This window comes from Myxine glutinosa, chromosome 11 (genome assembly GCF_964187855.1).
Source record: "Myxine glutinosa chromosome 11, kmMyxGlut1.1, whole genome shotgun sequence".
Classification (NCBI taxonomy): Eukaryota; Metazoa; Chordata; class Myxini; order Myxiniformes; family Myxinidae; genus Myxine; species Myxine glutinosa.
In genome coordinates, this window is record NC_136271.1 from 19,012,066 (window position 1) to 19,034,311 (window position 22,246).

Consider the following 22,246-nt stretch of genomic DNA (forward strand, 5'->3'; position numbering starts at 1 on the left):
ACGGCCGAGAGAGCGGAGCTGGAGGCTTCCGAGGCCGTGACCATCCCCCCAAGGGCCGAGGCGATAGTGCCGGCCCGGTGGGCAGCTCGCCCAACGTGGCAGGAGTCCTGCGGCCTGGTCGAACCGGTGGCAGCGCAGTCCATACCGGGTTTAATCGTGGGCCGCACCCTTGAAAAACGGACGGACCGGTAGTGGCCGTCCGAGTAATAAATATGAGTACAGAACCACGCACTATAGTGAGGGGCACGAGGGTAGCTGGCTGCACCCCAGTTGAGGAAGTCGCGACAGTGAGGGGCGAGAACGTCCAGCCGAGCCGACCCCGGGGGGAGCCTTCAATAAGAAGTAGGAATTGGCCCGATCCCATTTGCGAGATGGTAAATCGTAGTAGCGTAGAGTTGGGAGGTACCCAGAGGGAGGCCTTACACAAACTGGTTGGGTCCCATTTGGACCTCTTCTCCCTGTCCACCGAGGATATTGGACGTACGGGCCTGGTGAAACATCAGATCCACACCGGTGAGGCCCGGCCTATTCGTCAGGCCGCCCGACGGCTCCCTTGGAGCAAGAGGGCGGAAGCTGACGAGCAGGTTGAAAAAATGCTCGAAGCAGGTGTGATCGAGCCCTCGGGAAGTCCTTGGATGTCACCTGTTGTGCTGGTCAAAAAGAAGGATGGGACCACGCGGTTCTGCGTGGACTATCGCCAGCTAAACAACGTGACACTCAAGGACTCATATCCCCTGCCAAGGATTGATGACACCCTCGATGCCGTTGCGGGCTCAAATTGGTTCACAACTTTGGACCTCAAGAGTGGGTATTGGCAGGTGGAGATGGATAGGGCAGGGAAGGAGAAAACGGCATTTTCCACAGGTAAGGGACTGTATCAGTTTACTGTGATGCCGTTTGGTTTGTGTAACGCCCCCGCCACCTTTGAAAGATTGATGGAGCATGTACTAGGCGGCATGCCATGGCAGTCATGCCTGGTGTACCTGGATGACGTCCTGGTACATGCCCAAACGTTCCCCCAGGCAGTAGCTAATTTGGACCAGGTGTTCGGGTGCCTCAGACAGGCAGGGTTGAAGCTGAACCCGAGTAAGTGCACTTTGTTTGCAAGAGAGGTGGCCTATCTAGGTCACGTGATTGGCCGCGAGGGGGTAAAAACGGACCCAGACAAAATTAAAGCGGTAGAGGAGTGGCCCGCACCACGTACCATCAAAGAGGTGCGGGGATTTTTGGGACTCTGTTCCTACTACCGGCGCTTTGTGGCGAAATTTGCGGAGTTGGCCCGCCCCCTCCACCGGCTTACGGAGAAGGGGACGCGATTTAATTGGACACGGGAGTGCCACGAGGCCTTCCAAAAATTGAAGGGGCGTCTAACATCCGCACCCCTTCTAGCTTACCCCACTAGTGACGGGACATTTACCCTGGACACGGATGCGAGCCAGGAAGGATTGGGCGCAGTTTTGTCTCAGACACAGGAGGGCGTGGAGAGAGTGATTGGTTATTATAGTCGGGCCTTAAGTAGACCCGAGAGAAATTATTGCGTCACTCGCAAAGAGTTATTGGCTATGCTGGCTGCCATGAACCATTTCCACCCGTACTTGTACGGGCGGAAATTTTTGGTTAGAACTGACCATTCCTCCTTGCAATGGCTCCTTCGGTTCAAGGAACCGGAGGGCCAAATTGCAAGGTGGTTGGAAAAGTTGCAGCAGTACGATTTTGATGTGGCCCATAGGGCCGGGAAGGCCCATGGTAATGCGGACGCACTCTCTCGGCGTCCTTGTCTGGGGGAAAACTGCAAATTTTGTGCGAGACACGAGGAGAGGGAACAATTGGGCGATTCGGACCCGACCCTCGTTGTCCGGGCAACCCGGGTGAGAGGGCCAATTTTGCCACTAACCGCAGATGAGGAATTCGGAACTTTGGCATGGAGCACGGCCCAGCAGGAGGATCCTGTCCTGGGGCCAGTGTTCAATTGGGTCAAATTGGGGCAAAGACCAAAGGGGGAAGAGGTCACCCCCCTCGGGGCACAAACAAAGGCATATTGGGCTCAGTGGCAGACCCTGGAATTGAAAGGCAACATCTTGTATCGCAAGTGGGTGGAGGTTCCCTCTGATCGAACTTCCTGGCTGGTGATAGTCCCTGACAAATTCAAGAACGTCATATTGCAACAGGTGCATGGTACCCGCTCCGGCGGCCATTTGGGCAGGACAAAGACAATATCTCGGGTCCGCCGGAGGTTCTATTGGGTGAATATGGGGTGCGACATACAGGACTGGTGTCGGAGATGCGACGCCTGTTCTGCCAAAAAGGGACCAGCACGGAGGATGAGGGCCCCCCTTCAATTACATCAGGTAGGGGCCCCCCTTGAGCGGGTGGCTATGGATATTCTAGGACCGCTGCCCCGCACCCGCCAAGGTAATAAGTATATCCTCGTTGTAATGGACTATTTCACCAAGTGGCCGGAGGCCTATGCCCTCCCCAACCAAGAAGCAGGGGTGGTAGCGCAGGCCTTCGTGGAAGGATTTGTGTGCCGGCATGGGATTCCACAGGAGTTGCACACCGACCAGGGACGAAATTTTGAGAGCAAATTGCTAAAAGATGTGTGCAGTCTCCTGTCAATTCGGAAAACCAGAACAACGCCTTTAAGACCTCAATCTGACGGGATGGTGGAAAGATTTAACCGAACTCTAATCCAACAACTGGCACTGTTCACCGCCACCCGTCAGGATGACTGGGACGAACATCTCCCTTATTTGCTTATGGCCTACCGAACCAGCCAGCACGGGGCCACCGCATGCAGTCCAGCGTTGCTTATGTATGGGCGGGAGTTACGGGCTCCCGCCGACTTGCTATGCGGTCCCGTGCCAGACACAGTGGTTAACCCGCCGAGGGAGGGGTACGCACGTCACCTAGAGGAAGGCATGGAGCTAGTCCATGCCTTCGCCCGCCGCCAACTCCATCTGGCGGGGGAAAAGATGAAGCGCAGGTACGACGACCGGAGCCAGGGGAGTCAATACGCTCCGGGGATGAAGATTTGGTTCTTTAATCCCCGGAGGCGGAAGGGAAGGTGCCCAAAGCTCACCTCCCCCTGGCAAGGCCCAGGAGTCGTCCTGTCGCAAATCTGTGACGTGGTCATTAAGATCAAAATGGGGCCACGAGCCCTCCCTCGGATCGTCCACGACGACCGGATAAGGCCTTACACCGGCGAGCAGGCGCCCCCGTGGATTGCCTCGGCTTTAGATGCCGAGGCGGGACCCAGTACCTCTGAATAAGGGGGGCTTATTAGTGCCAGAGGACTGGGGGATTGAGGAGCGATAGGCCCGGTGGGTAAGGGTGGCATCCCTGCCACCCTTCCCATGGTGGGGGCAAAGGAGCAATAGCTTATGGGGTGTATGGCAGTGAAAACTAGCCCGGGTGGGTTAGGTTATATTGTAGGGATCTAGAAGAGATTGACATTAGGTAACGTTAAGTTTAGTTAGTGACTGATACCTGTAGTGGGGACGCAGGTAGTTTAGTGTGGATGATAATGACGTGGGAGCGCAATAGTTTAAAGGGACGACTGGGAAGCGCAAGTTTCAGAAGGGAGTAGTTAGCTGAGATGATTCCGTGTGTGTGAGAATTGAACAGGTGTGATTGCACAGGTGTGCAACTGGACAGGTGTGTGGAGCAGTGTGTGAGTAGTGAGTGTTGTAGATCAGCGCGAATGCGCTTGGGGAGAGAAGGGTGCAGGTGGCACCAGGTGTGAGAGCACAGGTGTGCAAGTACAGGTGTGTGGAGAGAGTTGGAGTAAGTGGTACGGAGTGGTGTGCATGGTGCGAAGGTGTGGATGGGGGAAGAGTGGACCCTTTTCACGAGTACCCGGGGCGGGTAGTGTAAGTGTTAGGTAGAGGGTACAGGTAAATTGTGGTTGGATATTGGCATCTGTGGTGCGGTTGCAGAATGGTGTTGTGGATGGGTGCATTAGTGTTGTGGAAATGGCTGGGCGTGTAGCCTGTTAGTGTGTGTAGTTGGTTGGGCACTCCACCACTGTGAGGATGTCGGCCAGGTGAGGCCGCAGGTGGGCTCTGGGAGCCGGTAGTTGTGAGTGGGTGCCTGAGGATCCCGGGTGTGGATCGGGCAGCCCCGTGCCAGAGAGGGCACCGAGTGGGGAGAGTGCCAGAGGGCCTTCCCCAGGTAGTTAGGTTAGGGTAAGGAGCAGGTAAGCTCGGAGGCAACTGCAGTGGTGGAGGTGTGCAGGTGGGTAGACCCACTGGGAGAGGTACACGCCACAGCCCAGAAATTGTGCGAGGGCACCGGGAGATGAATCGGGGGAGTGAGACCCCAAATTGAAAAGCACCACAGTTTGGCCAATGGGAATTGGTTTTTAGAACCCATAGTGTAAGAGGGCCAATGGTTTGGCCGGAGAAAGACCCCGGGTAGTGTAAAGTTGTTAAAGTCATTTAGGAAATAGTTAGGATTGATGAACCTGTCGCACCATACGCAGCCACTTACCTGTGGTGATGATGACTCCACACCTGTGTTTTCTTTGTTCTGTGTGCAGAAATGAGAATTGCTGTGAGGATTTGTGAGACGCATCACGACGTGGATGAGACATTGGGGTGATTCCATCTCTCCCTCCTTAGGAGGGACTGATGATGAATTGGTGATGGCAAATTATGATGTTGAGTTGGAGATGGCAAATTATGATGTTGAGTTGAAAATGGCAAATTTGATTGGTTAGGAGGGAGAGAAGACGAATTTGGTATATGGGAGGAACGGGGAAGACAGTAGGGATGTTTGTTGATTTGTAAAGTAGATGTTTATGGGTAGTGTTGTGTTTTGTGGATACAGTAAGGGGTAAGGGAGGGGCCATGTAGGTTACCTGGTGGGGGGGGGGGGAGCGTACGGTAGGAACGTACCTGTCTCACCTGGTTCCCATGTGCCCCCAGTGTGCATTACCTTGCATTGCGTGCACTTTTGCGCCCTTACCACCTTACTCACTTGTCTGCTTCTTTTGTCTCCCACCTCCGAGGATCTGGCTTTGGGGTAGAGAGAGAGGAGAGAGAGGTGCTGGCTTCGCAGTTGTGGGCCTGCACTTTCGCTGTTTGCTGCTTGGATCGATACACCATATGGACCGCAATGTTTGTGGCCACCCACAATGGACCGCAGCTCTTTTGCGGCCAAGCACCACCCGTGGATGGACCTATGGGTCAACGTGGCACCTATGCCATACAGGTGAACCACTTATAGTTGGCCCCCTGACGGCCACAATAAAGAAATGGACGCGGTTGGCGCCTTTCTTTATTTTGTTTAAAAGAAGTAAGAAGGCCAAGTGCACCACATGAAGGCAAGACCAGCGGCAGAACATCGGCCGGCTGCGACACCACCGGTGATTTGTAAACACTTTATTGGTGCACCGGATGGTGCTCACTGTGTGATGGGGTGGTGCTTGATGCTTGGAAGGGGTGCTCTGCACATTATTGAAGGCCGTAGGCCACAGAGCACTCGTGGGTTGGTGTATCGATGCTAGCATGCGTGCTCTCTCTATGCATAACATCTGCATGTGTTCCTCCAAAAACAGGTCCTGGATCGTAGTGTAAATATCAGCGTAGTCTTGTGTAAATAATGCTCCCTACCGGCTGTATGTTTAGTTTGAGGATTCTTTCCGGATTCGGTTATCCTGTGGGTGTGTTTCTGTGAGGAGAAGGGTGCAACGTCGCAGGGGGACATATTTACTCATTTGTGAATATCTGTAAAACTGTCGCACTCAGGGTAGAGTTAATAGTAGAGGGAACTACATTGCGTGCCACACTAAAGTAGGTAAAAATTTATCGGGTCGGGACGCCCCGAGGGTAGAGAAGGGTGCAATGTTGCGAATATGGAATTTGGCCTCCATATCCGCTTGTAAATATTCCCCTATTTCCCCAATACTCCCCAACTATCCCCAATCCCCCATTCCCTAGTCCCATTGTCTGTAAACAACAATCAGTAGAGCCGACCTTCCCCTTTTTCCCCCATTAAATGTCGTGCCCAGGTCCACCGCATCTCACGTAGACAACTTTCGGACATCTTGCTAGTTATTCTTAGTCTATGTCAGTTAAGGACTCCTTTCCATTAATTCTGACTCTTCGTTGCACCAGAATGTGATTATATGGCACCAGTAGTGAGTTTAGGACCTTTCCCATACCTCCTTCCATCTTCTTCCCCAAACAACAACTACAACTACAACTACAACAACAATTACAACAACAACGACGCTGCGCGGGGGGAGTGTGCGTCATCACACCGGCTCGGTTAGCCGCCATTGACAATGCGCGCCGGACCATGCGCTCCACGGGGTTACCACGAAGGGGCTCCTTGTCAGTCCCCCGTCAAGGGCGGAGCCGGTAACCCCCCCCGCACGCACCCAATGAGAGGCGACGTGCCGATTCCATCTGGGGCGGAGCTAACGAGCCGAGGGCGTGTTACTCCCCGCCGGAGATACGAAGCGACTCACCGGATGTGAGGTCAGATGCGCCCCCAGCCTGGAGAGAGAAGTTGCCACGTACGAGCGCTGAATACCTCCCCGCATCTCTGGACCGGACTGAGTCGATTCTGACCTTTGAGCCCAGGTGCACCTGGAGCCATCGATCCTGCCTTTCCTAGCCATCAAACCCCGTGTGAGTCAGCCCTTTGTCCCGTTTATCTGTCGTCTGTTGGGAATAATATAAGAGTGTGTCTAAGTGCTTATCTTACTATGCTGTCCCTCTTGTAGTTGTAATCTAACCTTCCGTAACAATATAACCTCCTCCGGAGGTCTTGAGAACCGTATCCCTGGTGTCGCGTCATTTTAATCCCAGCCGTGTGTCTTTTCCTTCATTGATCTAGCGTAGCGCGATTAGTCAACGTTCGGGTATAATCGGGTAACTTGTGCAGACGTGGTCATACCAAACCGCTCGGTACATAACATCTAAGCCACGTCTGTAACAATATATATATATATATATATATATATATATATATAACATTCCTTTGAAAGAATGTATCTTGCAAAATGGACACATTTTCCACATTAATTATATTTGGTAATTTACGATGATGTTTAAATGCATTTTCAGTAATTATAGCATCATTCGACCAGGTTCCTTTAACAGATGATTGGCGTGAAGGTTTCAACAACCTTGCATGATGCGGCCCAGGTGACATTGCAGGAGGAATTATGTCATTATGCGCGCATTCCACAATCGGTGTGGCCTTCTGGTTAAAGCTCTCTTGGTGGGTTTTGTAAAAAGATTCGTCTCAGCTGGAGGGTTTCTCGGTTTCAGATGGGCCCGATCTGTTAATTCGTAAGTGTCTTCATATCAAAAGCAAAAGCAATTGTTTTTTCAACAGACTGCAGATTGCTGGCACAAAGAGGAAAATAACCTTCTGGTATTGTTTGTGCCATCCTTTTGTCTCTAATGACAACCCCAAGATTGTAACCTTTTCTCACAAGAAGACAACCCAATAAATAACAAGCGTGCAAGACTATTTCTACTTAATGCCCTCCTGCATCCCACTGCAGGTGGCAAAGATCTAAGCCAGTGGCATTTCAATCTTCTTGAGGAGAATAGGGTAATTTCAGGTTTTTATTCAGTGCTATTTCGTTTCTCTAACTTGACGTATTAAGAGCAATCGCACCTTAAAATGCACTTGGATTGGTGCAACACAGTATAAATAAATAAAACTGTTTCGACTAAAGGACTCACCATGAACACAATATAACATTTATGACTACGCACCAGGAAACACTAATGCATCAGTGTCGCAGAAGTAGTGCACTTACCTTTGAGCTGTTTGGTCTGGTTTCAAATCATGGCCTGACGATTAACCTTCTGATTGGTGCTTCACAGGCAGGGCATTGCATCACAAAGTTCGCTATCATTCAGATGGAAAATAAGCTCGGCACCCATCGACTAGCATTATTCGGTGGATGATAAAAGACCCCAGGTGTTTTCCCCAAAGATTAGATGAGTCGTTGCTGGCATGCTGAATAAATAAATTCTGCCTCCTCAATTGAACATCTGGCCTGGCCAGCAGGTTTATGAAAGACCTTCACCCAGAAACCTTACCCAGCAGACTCGACAAGAAGATTGGAATAACGAGCGGCCTTAAAGTAGTAATAGCACCAGGAAACGTCAAATGTAGCTTTTGCTGAGACCCAGCTGAGTTCCAGGAAGTTTGGATTAACTCAACGTACTTCCTTAAACATGCACAAACAAGGGCTCAAAGAAAACCGAGTAAAATTGAAACAGCAGAAAATTTCACCGGAGTAGTGAAGGCGAAAACCCTTCTTGCTGGTGGCGTGATCCGATTTCCAGTACAAGTAGGCCTCCGGTCCACGCGTGGTGAATGACAGGGGGGCGGCGTGGTCTCCACTTAGTCCTGCCAATCGTGGATGGTCTCTGCTCACACCTACAGAGCAGATAAAATGTATAGGAAGAGGCTCACAGTGAAAGTAGCTGTTATTATAGCGTACGGCATTACAATGGATGGATTTTTTTTAAGGAAAGGCAACCTAATTATGCAGCGATTGCTTTGCGGTTCAAACCAAAGCTGTAATAAGTGTCTCCATAACAAATCAAATTTTTCATGATTTTTATCTGTGCCACCAGTCACACAATTTCAAGCCAACTGTCTAAGAGGTCACAAACAATGAATGATGACACCGCAAAAACGAGACAATTGGGAAACACTAATTTTGTTTTAAGTCTTTGTGAAAAAGAACCTTACCAGTGTAAAGATTTTAAACTTCATCAAACATAAATCAGATCCAATTAGTTTCACTGATATTATGCTGAGATTAACTTAAAATGCACGCAGCACTTTTTTATTGTCCATTACTCAGTGTCCAATAAACAGCTATGGAAAGGTTATTATGCACACTATTGCGGTTGTCGTCGCGGGTATTATTTCATTAGGTTGTACTTCCTAGAGACCGTAAAAAGGAAGCGATTTTAATCTTCCCAAAGGTGACATAGCAAAGATTAAAATGGAGCTTGCTTCGTACCTGAAGCGCGTGTCCGTGCAAACAAAATTCATGTTGTGAGGGGAAATAATCATAAATGGAACAATAGGAAAGGGCACACGGTTGACCCACAGAAAACAATGCCGTACCATCAAAAATCTCCAGCTCGTCGTACTGCCTCTCACTCTGAAAGGATTCCACGTAAAAGGTAATATTGTGATCCTTTTCGACGACCACGATCCAAGAGCACGTCTGCAGGTAGGGGTAGTTTGCTGGGTATGCAGGGCTCAGTATGATGCCACTCGAATCTGTCCGCAACTCTTCCGAAGGGCACGAGGCTGTGTTGTTATAAAAAAACAGTAATTGTCGTAAATGACTTAACATACCTCCAAACGAAGGCTGGTTATGAAAACCCACGTTGTTTTTTTTGTTATTTTTTGTATACAAGATCGAGGCTCGTGTAAGAGCTAACATCAATCACACAAAAAACAAAAACAAACGGACACACAAAACATACAATAAATGCAGCGGGAGACAAGACGGGGAAAGAGAGGGAAGCATACAAGTACAACAGCAGATAACAGGGACATCGGGAGATCTGTGAGAGGGAGAGGGCTTGGGGGGGAGGCATGGGAAGGAGAAAGGGGGCGGGGGGTTGGGGGGGGGGGGGGTATAAAACACATGGATACTGCTAGAACTTCCAGGAAAGAAAGAGGTCGGGATTTCAAAAAAAATGGATTTGGGGTGAATTAACGGGGGTAGAAGAGATCAATGTTTTGGATGGGGGAAGACAAGAGATGGTGGTGAACAGCTGTTTTAAACATTTCTTTTTCTCCATTTCTCCATCAAGCCTGGTGTTGGCTTAGCGGTTAGGGTGCCGGCTTGGGTGAGGTTGGCTCCATTTCTCCGTTCACAACATTTCTCCATCAACCCTGCTGTTGGAGCCCCCATTCCACATCTCCTTCTAATGTTCTTTTTGTTCTGTTATGTCCTGATCCGTTTTGTGTTCAAGCCTCAGACACCAATACTTGTCTACTCAATATCATGCATGATTAAAATATAAAGTATGATTGTCCTCCGGATAGGGAGAGCCAATCCTATAACCCCTCTGAAGTAAAAGTAAACTTGGAGCAGTGCAGCCAGAAAGAAGGTCATCAAACACATGTTCTCTTGAAAATATTATAAAAAGATAGCCAAAGGTTTGGGTCTCTGACTTCAAATTAATTTAATCATTGGAGCTTACTGTTCAGGTATGGAGATCTGTGTTCTGAATGATCCAATCATTCAGTTCAGTTGTCCCACTCTCTAGAGCTCATTTATAGGAAGTGAGCTGACATTGCGTTGCCGAATAATAAATAAAGCCGAAAGAGCAGGGGCTCCCAACCTTTTTTGTGTTATGTCCCCCTTGGCTCCCAGAGCACATCCACAGCACACCCCCCCCCCCATCCCTTTCGTGAGGGTCGAGCTGCGGAGCACGTGTAAGCAGGCTAGGGGGTGTCTGGGGGCATGCCCCCCAGAAAACTTTTGATTTCTCGATGCTCTGTGTTGCATTCTGAGAGATGTTTTTTCCTTTAATTGGCTATTTTGTTTGTATGAGAATTGGAAAATTATTACACAGAAAATGAGGAATTCCAAGTAGCCAACATGAACATTTAGTTCCGTAGTTTTTTCTGTTCCTTACTGGCCCCCAACTACATCGTTTTTGGAAGAAGCAAACAAAGCAACGTCGCTCGAATGATGCATGTTTGATATGAGATTTTAATATTATCAGGAGCAACACTATGGACAGCGTAAAATAGAACTGTCACACAAGAAAACAGTATGAAAAGGTTCCAAGTCAAGAATATGTGAAAACTAAAAACCTCTGTTGTGTCTTTATTTAACGCAGGGTGTTATAATCTCACAAAAAGAAACTCAATTCGACAACAACTCAGGTAATCAAAACTAGGGACGCGGTGCATGCGTCGTAAAAGTGAATTAAAAACTCAGTGGGATGGCTGAAATTGCATTTTAGCTACCAATTGGGGTATCCGTGGTTGAGTCACAGTCAGGGCACAGCGGAGGTCATCTTCCACGTGGAGCCGATTACACTGTTTCGATTTGATATTCAACAGCGTGGAAAACCCCACTTCGCAGAGATGGGTTGACGAGAATGGCAGAAGCACCCGGATAGCTATCTGGCTGATATTAGGGTAGTGACCCATTCCCACCCAAAACTTCGTCAAGCTCTTCTCTTCGAATGTGTCTTTGGCAAATGAATCGTTTCGGAGATCCAGGAATTCATCTTGCATTGCCTCTGGCATGCTCTCCACGCAAAGGTTGACGGAAAAAGGATTCCTCACAATTTTTGCCTCATTGTCGTCTAAATCAGGAAAATAATTGTGAAATTCTAGCTCCAGTGACTGCAGATGCTCAAGAATGTCATTTTTCAGTATGGGATCAAGCTCTTTTCCCATGCTGTCTTGCAATTCAGACATTCTTTCGAACATAGCAATGTTTCCTGTGTTCACTTTCCTGCGCCAGTTTTGGAGCTTGGCAACAAATCCTCTGAGATGATCGTGGAAAAGAATAATATTAGTCGCTCTTCCTTGGAGCTTGAGGTTCAGCTGGTTCTGCTGCTCGAAAATGTCAGTAAGATAAGCAAGTTGTTCGTTCCACAATTCTTCGTCATAATGCTGCAGGAGGTCATGTTTCCCTTGAAGATTCAAGAAATGTTTGACTTCCGCACAAAGTTCAAAGACACGGTTCAGAAAATTCCCTTTCGAAAGCCAGCGTACAGCAGTATAGTACAGCAACGTTTCATGTTCCGCGTTCATGTCTTTGCACAGCTCCTTGAACATTCGGGTGATGAGAGCCCCTGCCTTGATGTAGTTAACAATCTTGATTACGACTTCAAGAACTTTCTTCAATGAGAGAGGGAGAGTCTTACAAGCCAGGGCGTAGCGATGAATCATACAGTGGGTTCCTTTCGCTTGTGGTGCCAGCATCTTCACTTTTGCTTGGAATCCGGATTTGGAACCAAGCATGGCAGGAGCACTGTCAGTACAGACACCGCATACATTCTCCCACTGAATTCCTCCCGCATCGAAGAACAACTTCATTTTTTCCATGACGTCATAGGCTTTTTTCGTTGTTTCCAGGGCACTGCAGAACAAGAATTCTTCCTTGATATCATCTCCCTTGTCATAGCGAACGAATGCCAGTAGCTGGGAGCAGGAACTAACATCGGTCGATTCATCAAGTTGAAAAGAAAACAAGCCAAAAGGCGCCGCCTTAATCTCATTGATGATTTGTTGTTTCACATCTTCCAACATGTCACGGATACAACGCTGCACTGTGTTGTTCGATAAAGACACCTGTTCACCTTTGCGAGCCTCTGCCTTGCCGAGAACCCGTTCAACAATGAGGAGGGCACAAGGCTTGATGAGTGTCTCCCCAATTGAGTGGGTTTTTTTTTCTTCTTTGCAATTTCAAGAGAAACTTCATAAGAAGCCTGGACAGTTGCTACATTTTGTTGTTGAAAAGCTCCTCCCTCATCCAACTTCTGTCGCTTTAAATTTCTTTCATGCCGCTTGAAAAATTTGGGATCCTGCTTTGCATGTTGTGCGTGATTCGTCTCGAGGTGCAACTTCAACTTGGATGGCCTCATGGATTTAGTACTCAAAACCTTATGACACAGCACACATTGTGGTTTATCTGGGCCAGACACGGTAATGGATGTGAATCCAAGCTTTATGTATTCGTCAAGATACTTTCTTTTTTTACTCCCAGAAGCCATAACGTCAAATCTGCAATTGGAAAAAAACAAAACAATATCAACGTCAAAGCAACATCAATTTTTATTTTTATTTTTAAATTTTTTAGTATGGTTCAAATAACCCCGTGGCCCCCCGAGAAATACACCATGGCCCCCAGGTTGGGAACCACGGCGATAGAGGATATATGGTATTCTCTGCAACTGCTATTGCTGCAGTGAAAGTTGATTCCCTCACAGAAGCTCATTGAGTAAGATCTGGCATCTATAAAAACGTTCTCCCACGAGGAGCATCGGTGAATGCCATCACAACAACATTTGTTGTTTTTCGGTGCTTGGCAATCACCTTCCTGCTACTGCAGAAACTGACCGATTCATCCACTTGGCCATTTGTCTCAGTTTCACAAATTTGCTTATCCCTATGGTGTCCTGGCAAGCTTTTCAACTCGCCTCTCCGCTCTGTCCAATGGAATTTATAGGCATCTCAAGGCAATCGCACCCTGGCTTTAGACACGTGACTTGATTTCTTAATTTATTAACATCGGACCCAGGCCACAAGCACAGCAGTGTGGTCAGAGAATGAGTTGTGCACAGTAACACCAAATTACCCAACAAGCTAAGGACAATCAATAAATCCCAAAACAGACGTGTTAGTGATTTTAGAGGATAAACACCATTAAACTTCCACAAAATGCAAGAGAATTCTAATTGCAAAACAGTTTTCACCCCTCAGCCCAATGGGCTAAGGGGTATTGTCATCAGGGATGTCGTCCGGGTGGGCGGGCAAGCGTCCGGGCGTCCGTCAACTTTTGATTTCTGTCAATTTCAAGGAGAACGGCTTGTCCGATTAAATCAATTTTTGCAGTGTGTGTTGGGGTTGAGTAGAGGAAGGTTCCTTTCGAAAATAGGCGCGCTGCGATTTTCAATATGGCCGCCACGGCAGCCATCTTGAAATTGGTTTCTGTCAATTTCAAGGATAACGGCTTGTCCGATTAAATCCATGTTTGCAGTGTGTTGGGGTTGAGTAGAGGAAGGTTCCTTTCGAAAATGGGCGCGCTGCGATTTTCAATATGGCCGCCACGGCAGCCATCTTGAAATTGGTTTCCGTCAATTTCAAGGATAACAGCTTGTCCGATTAAATCCATTTTTGCAGTGTGGGTTGGGGTCGAGTAGAGGAAGGTGCTTTTCGAAAATGGGCGCGCTGCAATTTTCAATATGGCCGCCACGGCTTCCTTTCACCATGCATGGGCTGAGGGGTTACGCCCGCTTTGCGGTGCTATTTATTATATTTGGGACTATATGGGAATATGCCCTTTGAAGTGAAAGCGCGCATGTGCACGCGCGCGCACGCACGCACGCACGCACACACACACACACACACACACACACACACACACACACACACACACACACACACACACACACACACACACACACACGATTGAGATTCTCAATCGCACTTCATACAACAACTTCGATGAGAGTGAACCGAGCTGTGCATGGCAGTTTTGGTGAGGCAGATGACCGCACATATGGCGCCCAGAGTAGCGCTGATCGACATGCATGTGGGACGTGGCCTGGCCTTGCGAAATGTTGGGTTTTGCCAACCCCATCATGCTGAGAACGAAAACTCGATCTTTGTCGACTGCATTTTGCTAAGTTCTGCCCAAAAGGGACTGTGTTTCAAGGGATCAAGGACCGCACTGAGAACGGCAGCTTTGGTGGGGAAGAGGGCCGATTGGAAGGCGCCCTGTGTTGTGCCAATCAACATGCATTTGGGCTGCGGTCTGGCACCATGGTCTTGCCTTGCGGCTTGTTGGGTTTTGCTGACTCGGTGCCGTCAAGGAGGGATAACACCGAGAAGGAAGAAACCGAGACCAGGTATACCCAGGAATACTCCCGAGGTCACATGGGAGGTTGCGCAGATTGACATCACCGCCACGTTGAGGACAGAGGGGGAAACGGAGCACAGATAAGTATCTTGCTGGGTCTACGAGTCGTGGTGCCTTGCTGGGGTGAAGATAAATGATGCAGGACTAGGGAAGGATCAGTTAAACTGGGCACGGATATGGAGACGGCTTTGTCAATGAGTCACGGTTCTTTGCTGAGGTGAAGATGGATGCTTCAGGACCAGTGAAGGTTCCGTTCAGCCTTAGAGGCTCGTGAGTGGAGATAACGATCAGTGACGGAAGTGGGTACACACACGTGCAAACACACATACATGAATCATGATTTACATTTAAGTTACGCAGGCACGATTGTGATTGTACACATTTGATATACACACATATTATATGTGACATAATATACTTTGTTATATACACACATTTTTATGTGGAATATCACGCGCACGCGCGCGCGCACACACACACACACACACACACACACACACACACACACACACACACACACACACACACACACACACACACACACACACACACACACACACACACACACACACACGCGGAGAGGTGGATGCTTTGAGACAAGACACGTCTACATTACACCTCCTGAAACTCACCCACATGTGGAGATAGCAGACAACAACAACAATATACACGCATACACATATATGTGCACACACAAATATACATACACACACAAAGGTGGATTTTGATTTGGTTGCAGATACCTCCCATGTGAGCGCCCGAGCGACAGCAATCTATCAAGCAAACCAGAGAGGAGAAAACGAGCAGGCAGACCCACAACCTTGGCATACATCCAAGGCCGAACAAACTTTCACAATTTGGTTCAAGAATAATTATCCTTAACTGAAAAAGTAGATGAAGATTTTGAGTTCTGAGAGCACTTCCTCCCACTTCGGAAACCCGCAAATGGAGATAACAACCAAGTGGATACTTCGAGAGCTGGGGGGGCTCTGTTCAACTTTCTGACACCCACATATGCAGATGACAACCAAAAAGCACACACACACACAGCCCCAACGATTGCAAAAGACAAAATAAATACAGACTTGGCATTTAATGTGGAATATTTTTTTTTCTTGACTTCGGTATACTTTCTTAACTCAATATATCAATCTGGTGGGTTTCTTTTACACTTTGGTGATTTATTTGTTAAAAGAACCATGTCACTGATTGTCTGTCGCAGCAATAAGTCAACAACAGGATTATATCACAGGTGGCGTGGCAAAATGTACGGACAGGTGCATTTGATGATTGGCTTCACAGTCGGGTATACAAGGGTTGTTGCGTTCTGTATTAGTGGAAAACAACTGCTGAACCTCTCCAAAAGTTATTGCCGCTTCCTCTGGAGATGGTCCGTCAACTCGACAATGCTGTTTGTCATGGAGTGGTGGCTTTACGAAATTACGGCATGAAACAGCGTGCTATTGCTCGGCAGTATGGCATCACTCAAGGTCAGGTGTCAAAGATCCTGAAACGAAATGCTCATAGGGGTGTCCCTACTCCAATACCGAGGCCAGGACGTCCCCGCAGAACCACAAGGAGGGATGATCGCCAGCTGCACCGGTTAGTCCGCAATGGCCGTACCAAGTCAGCTAATCGGCTTAGGGCTGAGTGGCAGCAACTGACAAATGTGCCTGTATCCAGAAGGCGAGTCAACCAACGACTGGTTCAAGCAGGCTATCGTGCCAGGCGTCCCCTGAGAAAGCCACGCCTGACCAGACAACACCACCAGCGCTGATTGCAGTGGGCCAGAGAGCACCGTCAATGGCAGCCAGGACACTGGAATCACGTGATCTTCAGTGACGAGTCTATATTTCTGGTCTATCGTCAAGATGGCCACGTCCGAGTGCGCAGACAAGTGCATGAAGCCTACAACAAAGATTGTATAGTGCCAAGAGTCCAAGCTGGAGGTGGTGGGGTGACCGTTTGGGCTGCTTTTCATGCAGGGGGCAAAACTGACCTGGTTGTTCTGAATGGAAACCTGAACCAGTTCACGTACAGGGCCATTCTGGAAGAAACATTGCTTCCATTTGCTCGTACAGCCTTTCGAGTAAACTTTGTCTTCCAAGATGACAATGCACGGCTTCATCGTGCTCGCATGATCCAACACTTTCTTGCTGACCGTGGTGTAGAGCATATGGAGTGGCCTGCCATGTCCCCGGATATGAATCCGATAGAGAACTTGTGGGCAGAATTAACGCGTCAAATCGACCACTTGGACCAGCAGCCGACCTCTGTGCGTGAATTGCAGCAGGCTATTGTCACTGCATGGCAAGCGATTCCTGTCCAAACCTTGGCAAATCTCATGAACAGCATGCCTCAACATGTACGTGCTCTCCTGAATGCTCGTGGGGGTTACACGAAGTACTGAACTGTAATTTTACCTTCCGTAATCCCAATCGTAATTTAACTTTTGTTAAAAAATTTTTTGGCTAATGTGCAAAATAAAGAGATACTTCTGGAAAACGTACAGAAGTTTAACACAGTACTGTCCATGAATTGAGTTCGATATCAGTTTTCATCACTTTCAAGGATCAATTTATTTGTTTCGAAATGTCAAATGTGGTTTTTGTTTCTTTTAAAGGTCACGTTAACAAAATCTAGAATAATTTCAACATAATTCCAATGAACTTTTGGTTCTAAGACATCTTGAAAAGTAAGTTCACCCCCACAAAAAAAATATTCCATATTAAATGCCAAGTCTGTATATAAAAAGAAATATCAAGAAATATACACCAACAACTGGGAGAATGACAAAAGAGCAGGAAAATACAAAAAATAATTGGACAGAATGGGGATAGACAAAAAAGGCTCATTAGAATGGCTAATAAGAGGTTAGCTCAACTTGGACGGCGAACGAATCATAATAAATGCCAAAGATCAAGGACATTACATCAATGTGGATTTAAAAAGATGGTGGGACTGAGCCAGATGGACAAGTGTCGATTCTGCAAGACAGAAACAGAAAGTACGAGTCACCTGCTCTCGGAATGCAAAAATGATTATCAGAACAACCTTACACACAACGGCACAACAAAGTATGGAAAGTGATTCAATGGTATATCTGAGAGAAAAAAATTCAACATTCCAGGTGCATAAAACTCATGGACAAGAACCAAAATCAATCACTGAAAACAAGGAGTAATGCTCATGTACGACCTAATGATACCAGTGAGTGTGAACACAAAAAACAAAGCCTTACGACTGGCTATAATAGTAGTGAGGTACAAAAAACAAGAGAAGACATTGCTGATTGTGGTGTCAGTCACCATCGATTTTGGCCTAAACAACGCAGAAATCAAGGAAATGACCAAATACCAAGACCTCAAAAATAAAGTGAAAGGATCCTGGAAGCTGAAGAGCACCAAAATTATACCAGTGATTTTTGGAGCAATAGGAATGATAAAAAAGACCTTAGAGAGATCTTAAAAACCATCCCTGGGAAAGCTGTCCGGGGCTCGGTGACGATCCCCAAAAGAAACCTCAGAACAAAACTTTGAGATCAAGAAAACTTCACAAACTGGTCCATGAATCATGTTCACTTATTGAAATGCAGGTGGATATTTCGAGACCTGGGAGGACTCATATGGAGATACCTTCTGAAACCCGCATATGGAGATAACAACCAACAACACACACATGCACACACGCACACACACACACACCACGAACACACACACACACACACACACACACACACACACACCACGAACACACACACACACACACACACACACACACACACACACACACACACACACACTTTGATCATAAGTAATGGCAAAATATATGGAAATTAGAAAAGTTTGTAGTTACATGATATTAAATGAAAATAAAATGAGATCAAACACAGAAAAAGGACATCCCTGGCTGGGTATGTGAATGCGTTGGCACAGGTATTGGGAATAAGTCCTACCAGTGCATGTAGGAGGTCTGGGCACCATTTGAAGCCAGATGTTCAACTGGCAAGTGAGAGTGGCACTGCCGATGAGTGTATATCCAGGTTGGCAGCGGTAGGTAACCATGTCACCTAGTATGCAAACACAATCAAAAATACATCATGTGAATATGTATATGTACTGAATATATCAAATATACATTACGTGTACAAATATGTACATGTGCATATGTGTATGTGTGTGTGTGTGTGTGTGTGTGTGTGTGTGTGTGTGTATGTATATATATATATATATATATATATATATATATATATATATATATATATATATATATATATATATATATATATATATATATATATATATATATATATACATTCACACTTACACATGTGTGTAAGTGTGAATGTATGTATGTATTCATGTGTGTATATATGCATTCCAGTAGACAGGAAGTGTGTGTCGGTGCTTGCATGGTATACCGATTCTGATGTTATTATCCCACAGAAGAACGTCAGCGTTTGCCACTGGTGATGCCTGTGCGCATTTTCGAAGCTGGTACGCTGGGAATACGACATACTCAGTAATAAGCACACGCATATATATATATATATGAATAACAAATTGCACATTTAAAACCTCAAACACTTATCCTTTGTCCGACCGTTTAAATCACCTGTTCATAAATGTATTTAAGATCATTCTTGCTGATGGTGTCAGATTAAAAGTACAGGGTGTCCCAAAAAGATCCGACCAACTTTGGTTGTTATTATATTTCGAACCACAAATGATAGAACGATACCCTTTAGTTTATACTAGCATATAAGACCCGTCGCTTCGCTGACGGAAATTCCAATCTTTGCTGCGATGGCTAATCTATGGGGGGAAGAAAAATAAAAGGATTCTTGGGAGATCCTGCTTGCACTCCGTGCAGGGATAACTGACTTCACGCGTTGGCATTTGCAGTTTTGACACGCGTGTCCATGTACCAATAAAAAAAAATGAAATGAAAAAAATGAAAAATGTTGTTTTTGTTTTTTGGATCACAAAGACTCCCTGATAATAACATCTCGGGAGTTACTAGGGAATAACATATCGGGTAACTCGGGAGTTACCCGAATCCACCATAGTTGGATTTATTGAAATCCGTTAATCTGTTCTCAAGTTATAACACGACAAACAAACAGACAGACACGGCTCCTTTTATAATATAGATGATACTGAATCTCATAATGTTTTGTGAACACCATCAAAATATACTTCAATGTGAGCTCCATTTGTCGCGTGCAGGACATCAAGGCGGGACATGGGTTTTTGCCATGTTTGACTAAACATGTTTGCGTCCGCCAGTGCGCATGCAGCTGTGATCCGAGAACAAAGATCCTGCAAGTTTGCCACCTTGGTTTGTAGATGACATCTTTGACAAATCCCCAAAGAAAAAACATCAAGGTGGGTTATGTCTAGTGATCGTGGAGGCCAGGCAGTTGGTCCGTCTAAGCCAATCCAGTGACCCGGCAAGTTTTCATTCAGGGCGGCTCGAATGACTAAAGCCCAATGAGGGGGAGCGCCGTCCTGTTGAAAAATTATATCGGGTTGTAGGTCTTCAATCTGTGGGAAGGAGAATCCTTCCAACATGTTCATGTAAATTGTTGAGGGCATTGTATCCTCCACAAAGAAAAACGGACCCACCAAATGGTCGTGGAGATGGCTACACCCCACATTGACCTTTGGACTGTCACGTATGTGTTCAATGACCACGTGGGGGTTTTCAAAGCCCCAGATCCTCGCATTGTGCCGCTTGACCTTCCCCGATACATGGAACCAAGCTTCGTCTATGAACATGACCTTTTTCAGGTAATCTTCATCATACTTTATGCGACTGAGCATTTCCGAGGCCTTGGGTTTGGGTTCGTCATTTGGTTTGAGGGCCTGCAGAATCTGCACCTTATCGGCATAAAGCTTCAGCCTCTTATGCAAAATCCTGTGTACAGTGGTGGTTGGTAGTCCAAGTTCCCTGGATGCGCGTCGGATTGATTTTCTCGGACCTTGAAATGATTCATGCACTCGATCAACGTCTGCTGCACTTGTGCTTGGTCGACCGGTACTTTTATGTCTCCTTAAACCACTTGTACCACTCTCTGATACTCGTCTGCGATGGTGGATTCCTTCCATATCTTGTACGGAAACTATACTGAAATTTTGTGTCAGATCTCATCTGAAACATTTGAGGCATTGAGCTTTCTCCTATGGAGTAGCCATTTTCTTTTACATTAAACCACCAGACCTGAAAATAAAGAAAACGTGATGAGTTTCTGTATCATATAAAACAAGCGTTACGCCTAGGTCCCCCGTCGGTGAAGTGATGTGAGTTGACAAAGTGGAAGACGCAGAAAACATGCTATGATATGATATTTCGCTCACAAGGTTCAGACATACATGGAGGCGGCCATCTTGGATTTTGACGTGGCCACCCAATTTTCAATAGCGTTCTTCCTTGTGCCTAGATACACCGAAACACCAGATTAGAAGTTGGTACTTTGCTTATTTTTCAAGATATTTCGCTCACAAGGTTCAGACATACATGGCGGCGGCCATCTTGGATTTTGACGTGGCCACCCAATTTTCAATAGCGTTCTTCCTTGTGCCTAGATACACCGAAACACCAAATTAGAAGTTGGTACTTTGCTTATTTTTCAAGATATTTCGCTCACAAGGTTCAGACATACATGGCGGCGGCCATCTTGGATTTTGACGTGGCGACCCAATTTTCAATAGCGTTCTTCCTTGTGGCTAGATACACCCACACACCAGATTAGAAGTTGGTACTTTGCTTATTTTTCAAGATATTTCGCTCACAAGGTTCAGACATATATATGGTGGCGGCCATCTTGGATTTTGACGTGGCGACCCAATTTACAATAGCTTTCTTCCTTATGCCGAGATACACCCACACTCCAAAGTAGAAGTTGGTACTTCGCTTATTTTTCAAGATATTCATCTCACAAGGTTCAGACATACATGGCGGCGGCCATCTTGGATTTTGACGTGGAGACCCAATTTTAAACAGCGTTCTTGCTTGTGCGTAGATACACCCACACATCAGATTAGAAGTTGGTACTTCGCTTATTTTTCAAGATATTTCGCTCACAAGGTTCAGACATATATATGGTCGCGGCCATCTTGGATTTTGACGTGGCGACCCAATTTTCAATAGCGTTCTTCCTTATGCTGAGATACACCCACACACCAAATTAGAAGTTGGTACTTCGCTTATTTTTCAAGATACTAGGGCATTGCCCGTACTATATCTATATCTAAAATTATATCCCCCCCCTCTATTTACATGAAATGGTTTGGTCCAAAGCGAACGGCTTGCGAGTACGGTGACAATCCCCCCCCTCTATTTACATGCAATGGTTTGGTCCAAAGCGAACGGCTTCCGGAGTTTGGTAAAGAAATCGCCATCGCGTGCACAAACGCGCAGGAAAGCGAATGAATCGCAAATTCGGTTTTATTAGTTTTAAAACATAGTTTAACGCCAACATAGTTTGCAAACGTGAAATAAATGAATACGCTGTCAAATGTGCCATCCGAGGCAGAGTGTGTCCTCCACGTTCGGCACACGCGATCGTTCGCTGCTCTCTGATTGGTTGAATCGTTTTTTGGACATAGCTCGGTAAGTAATTGTCCGATTAATATG

The 22,246-nt window shown here is 46.6% G+C and overlaps 1 protein-coding gene across 1 annotated transcript in view; it reads right to left on the minus strand.

Annotated features, from left to right (window-relative positions):
• Positions 1-22,246, minus strand: part of LOC137436088 (CUB and sushi domain-containing protein 3-like) — a 1,358,203-nt gene that overhangs the window by 247,120 nt on the left and 1,088,837 nt on the right. The window contains exons 45-48 of the mRNA XM_078786463.1: positions 19,029-19,109; positions 18,564-18,677; positions 9,112-9,300; positions 8,263-8,409 (exon numbers count right to left, since the gene is read on the minus strand). Of these exons, the coding sequence (XP_078642589.1) occupies positions 8,263-8,409; positions 9,112-9,300; positions 18,564-18,677; positions 19,029-19,109 (531 nt within the window). The remainder of the gene's footprint in view (positions 1-8,262; positions 8,410-9,111; positions 9,301-18,563; positions 18,678-19,028; positions 19,110-22,246) is intronic.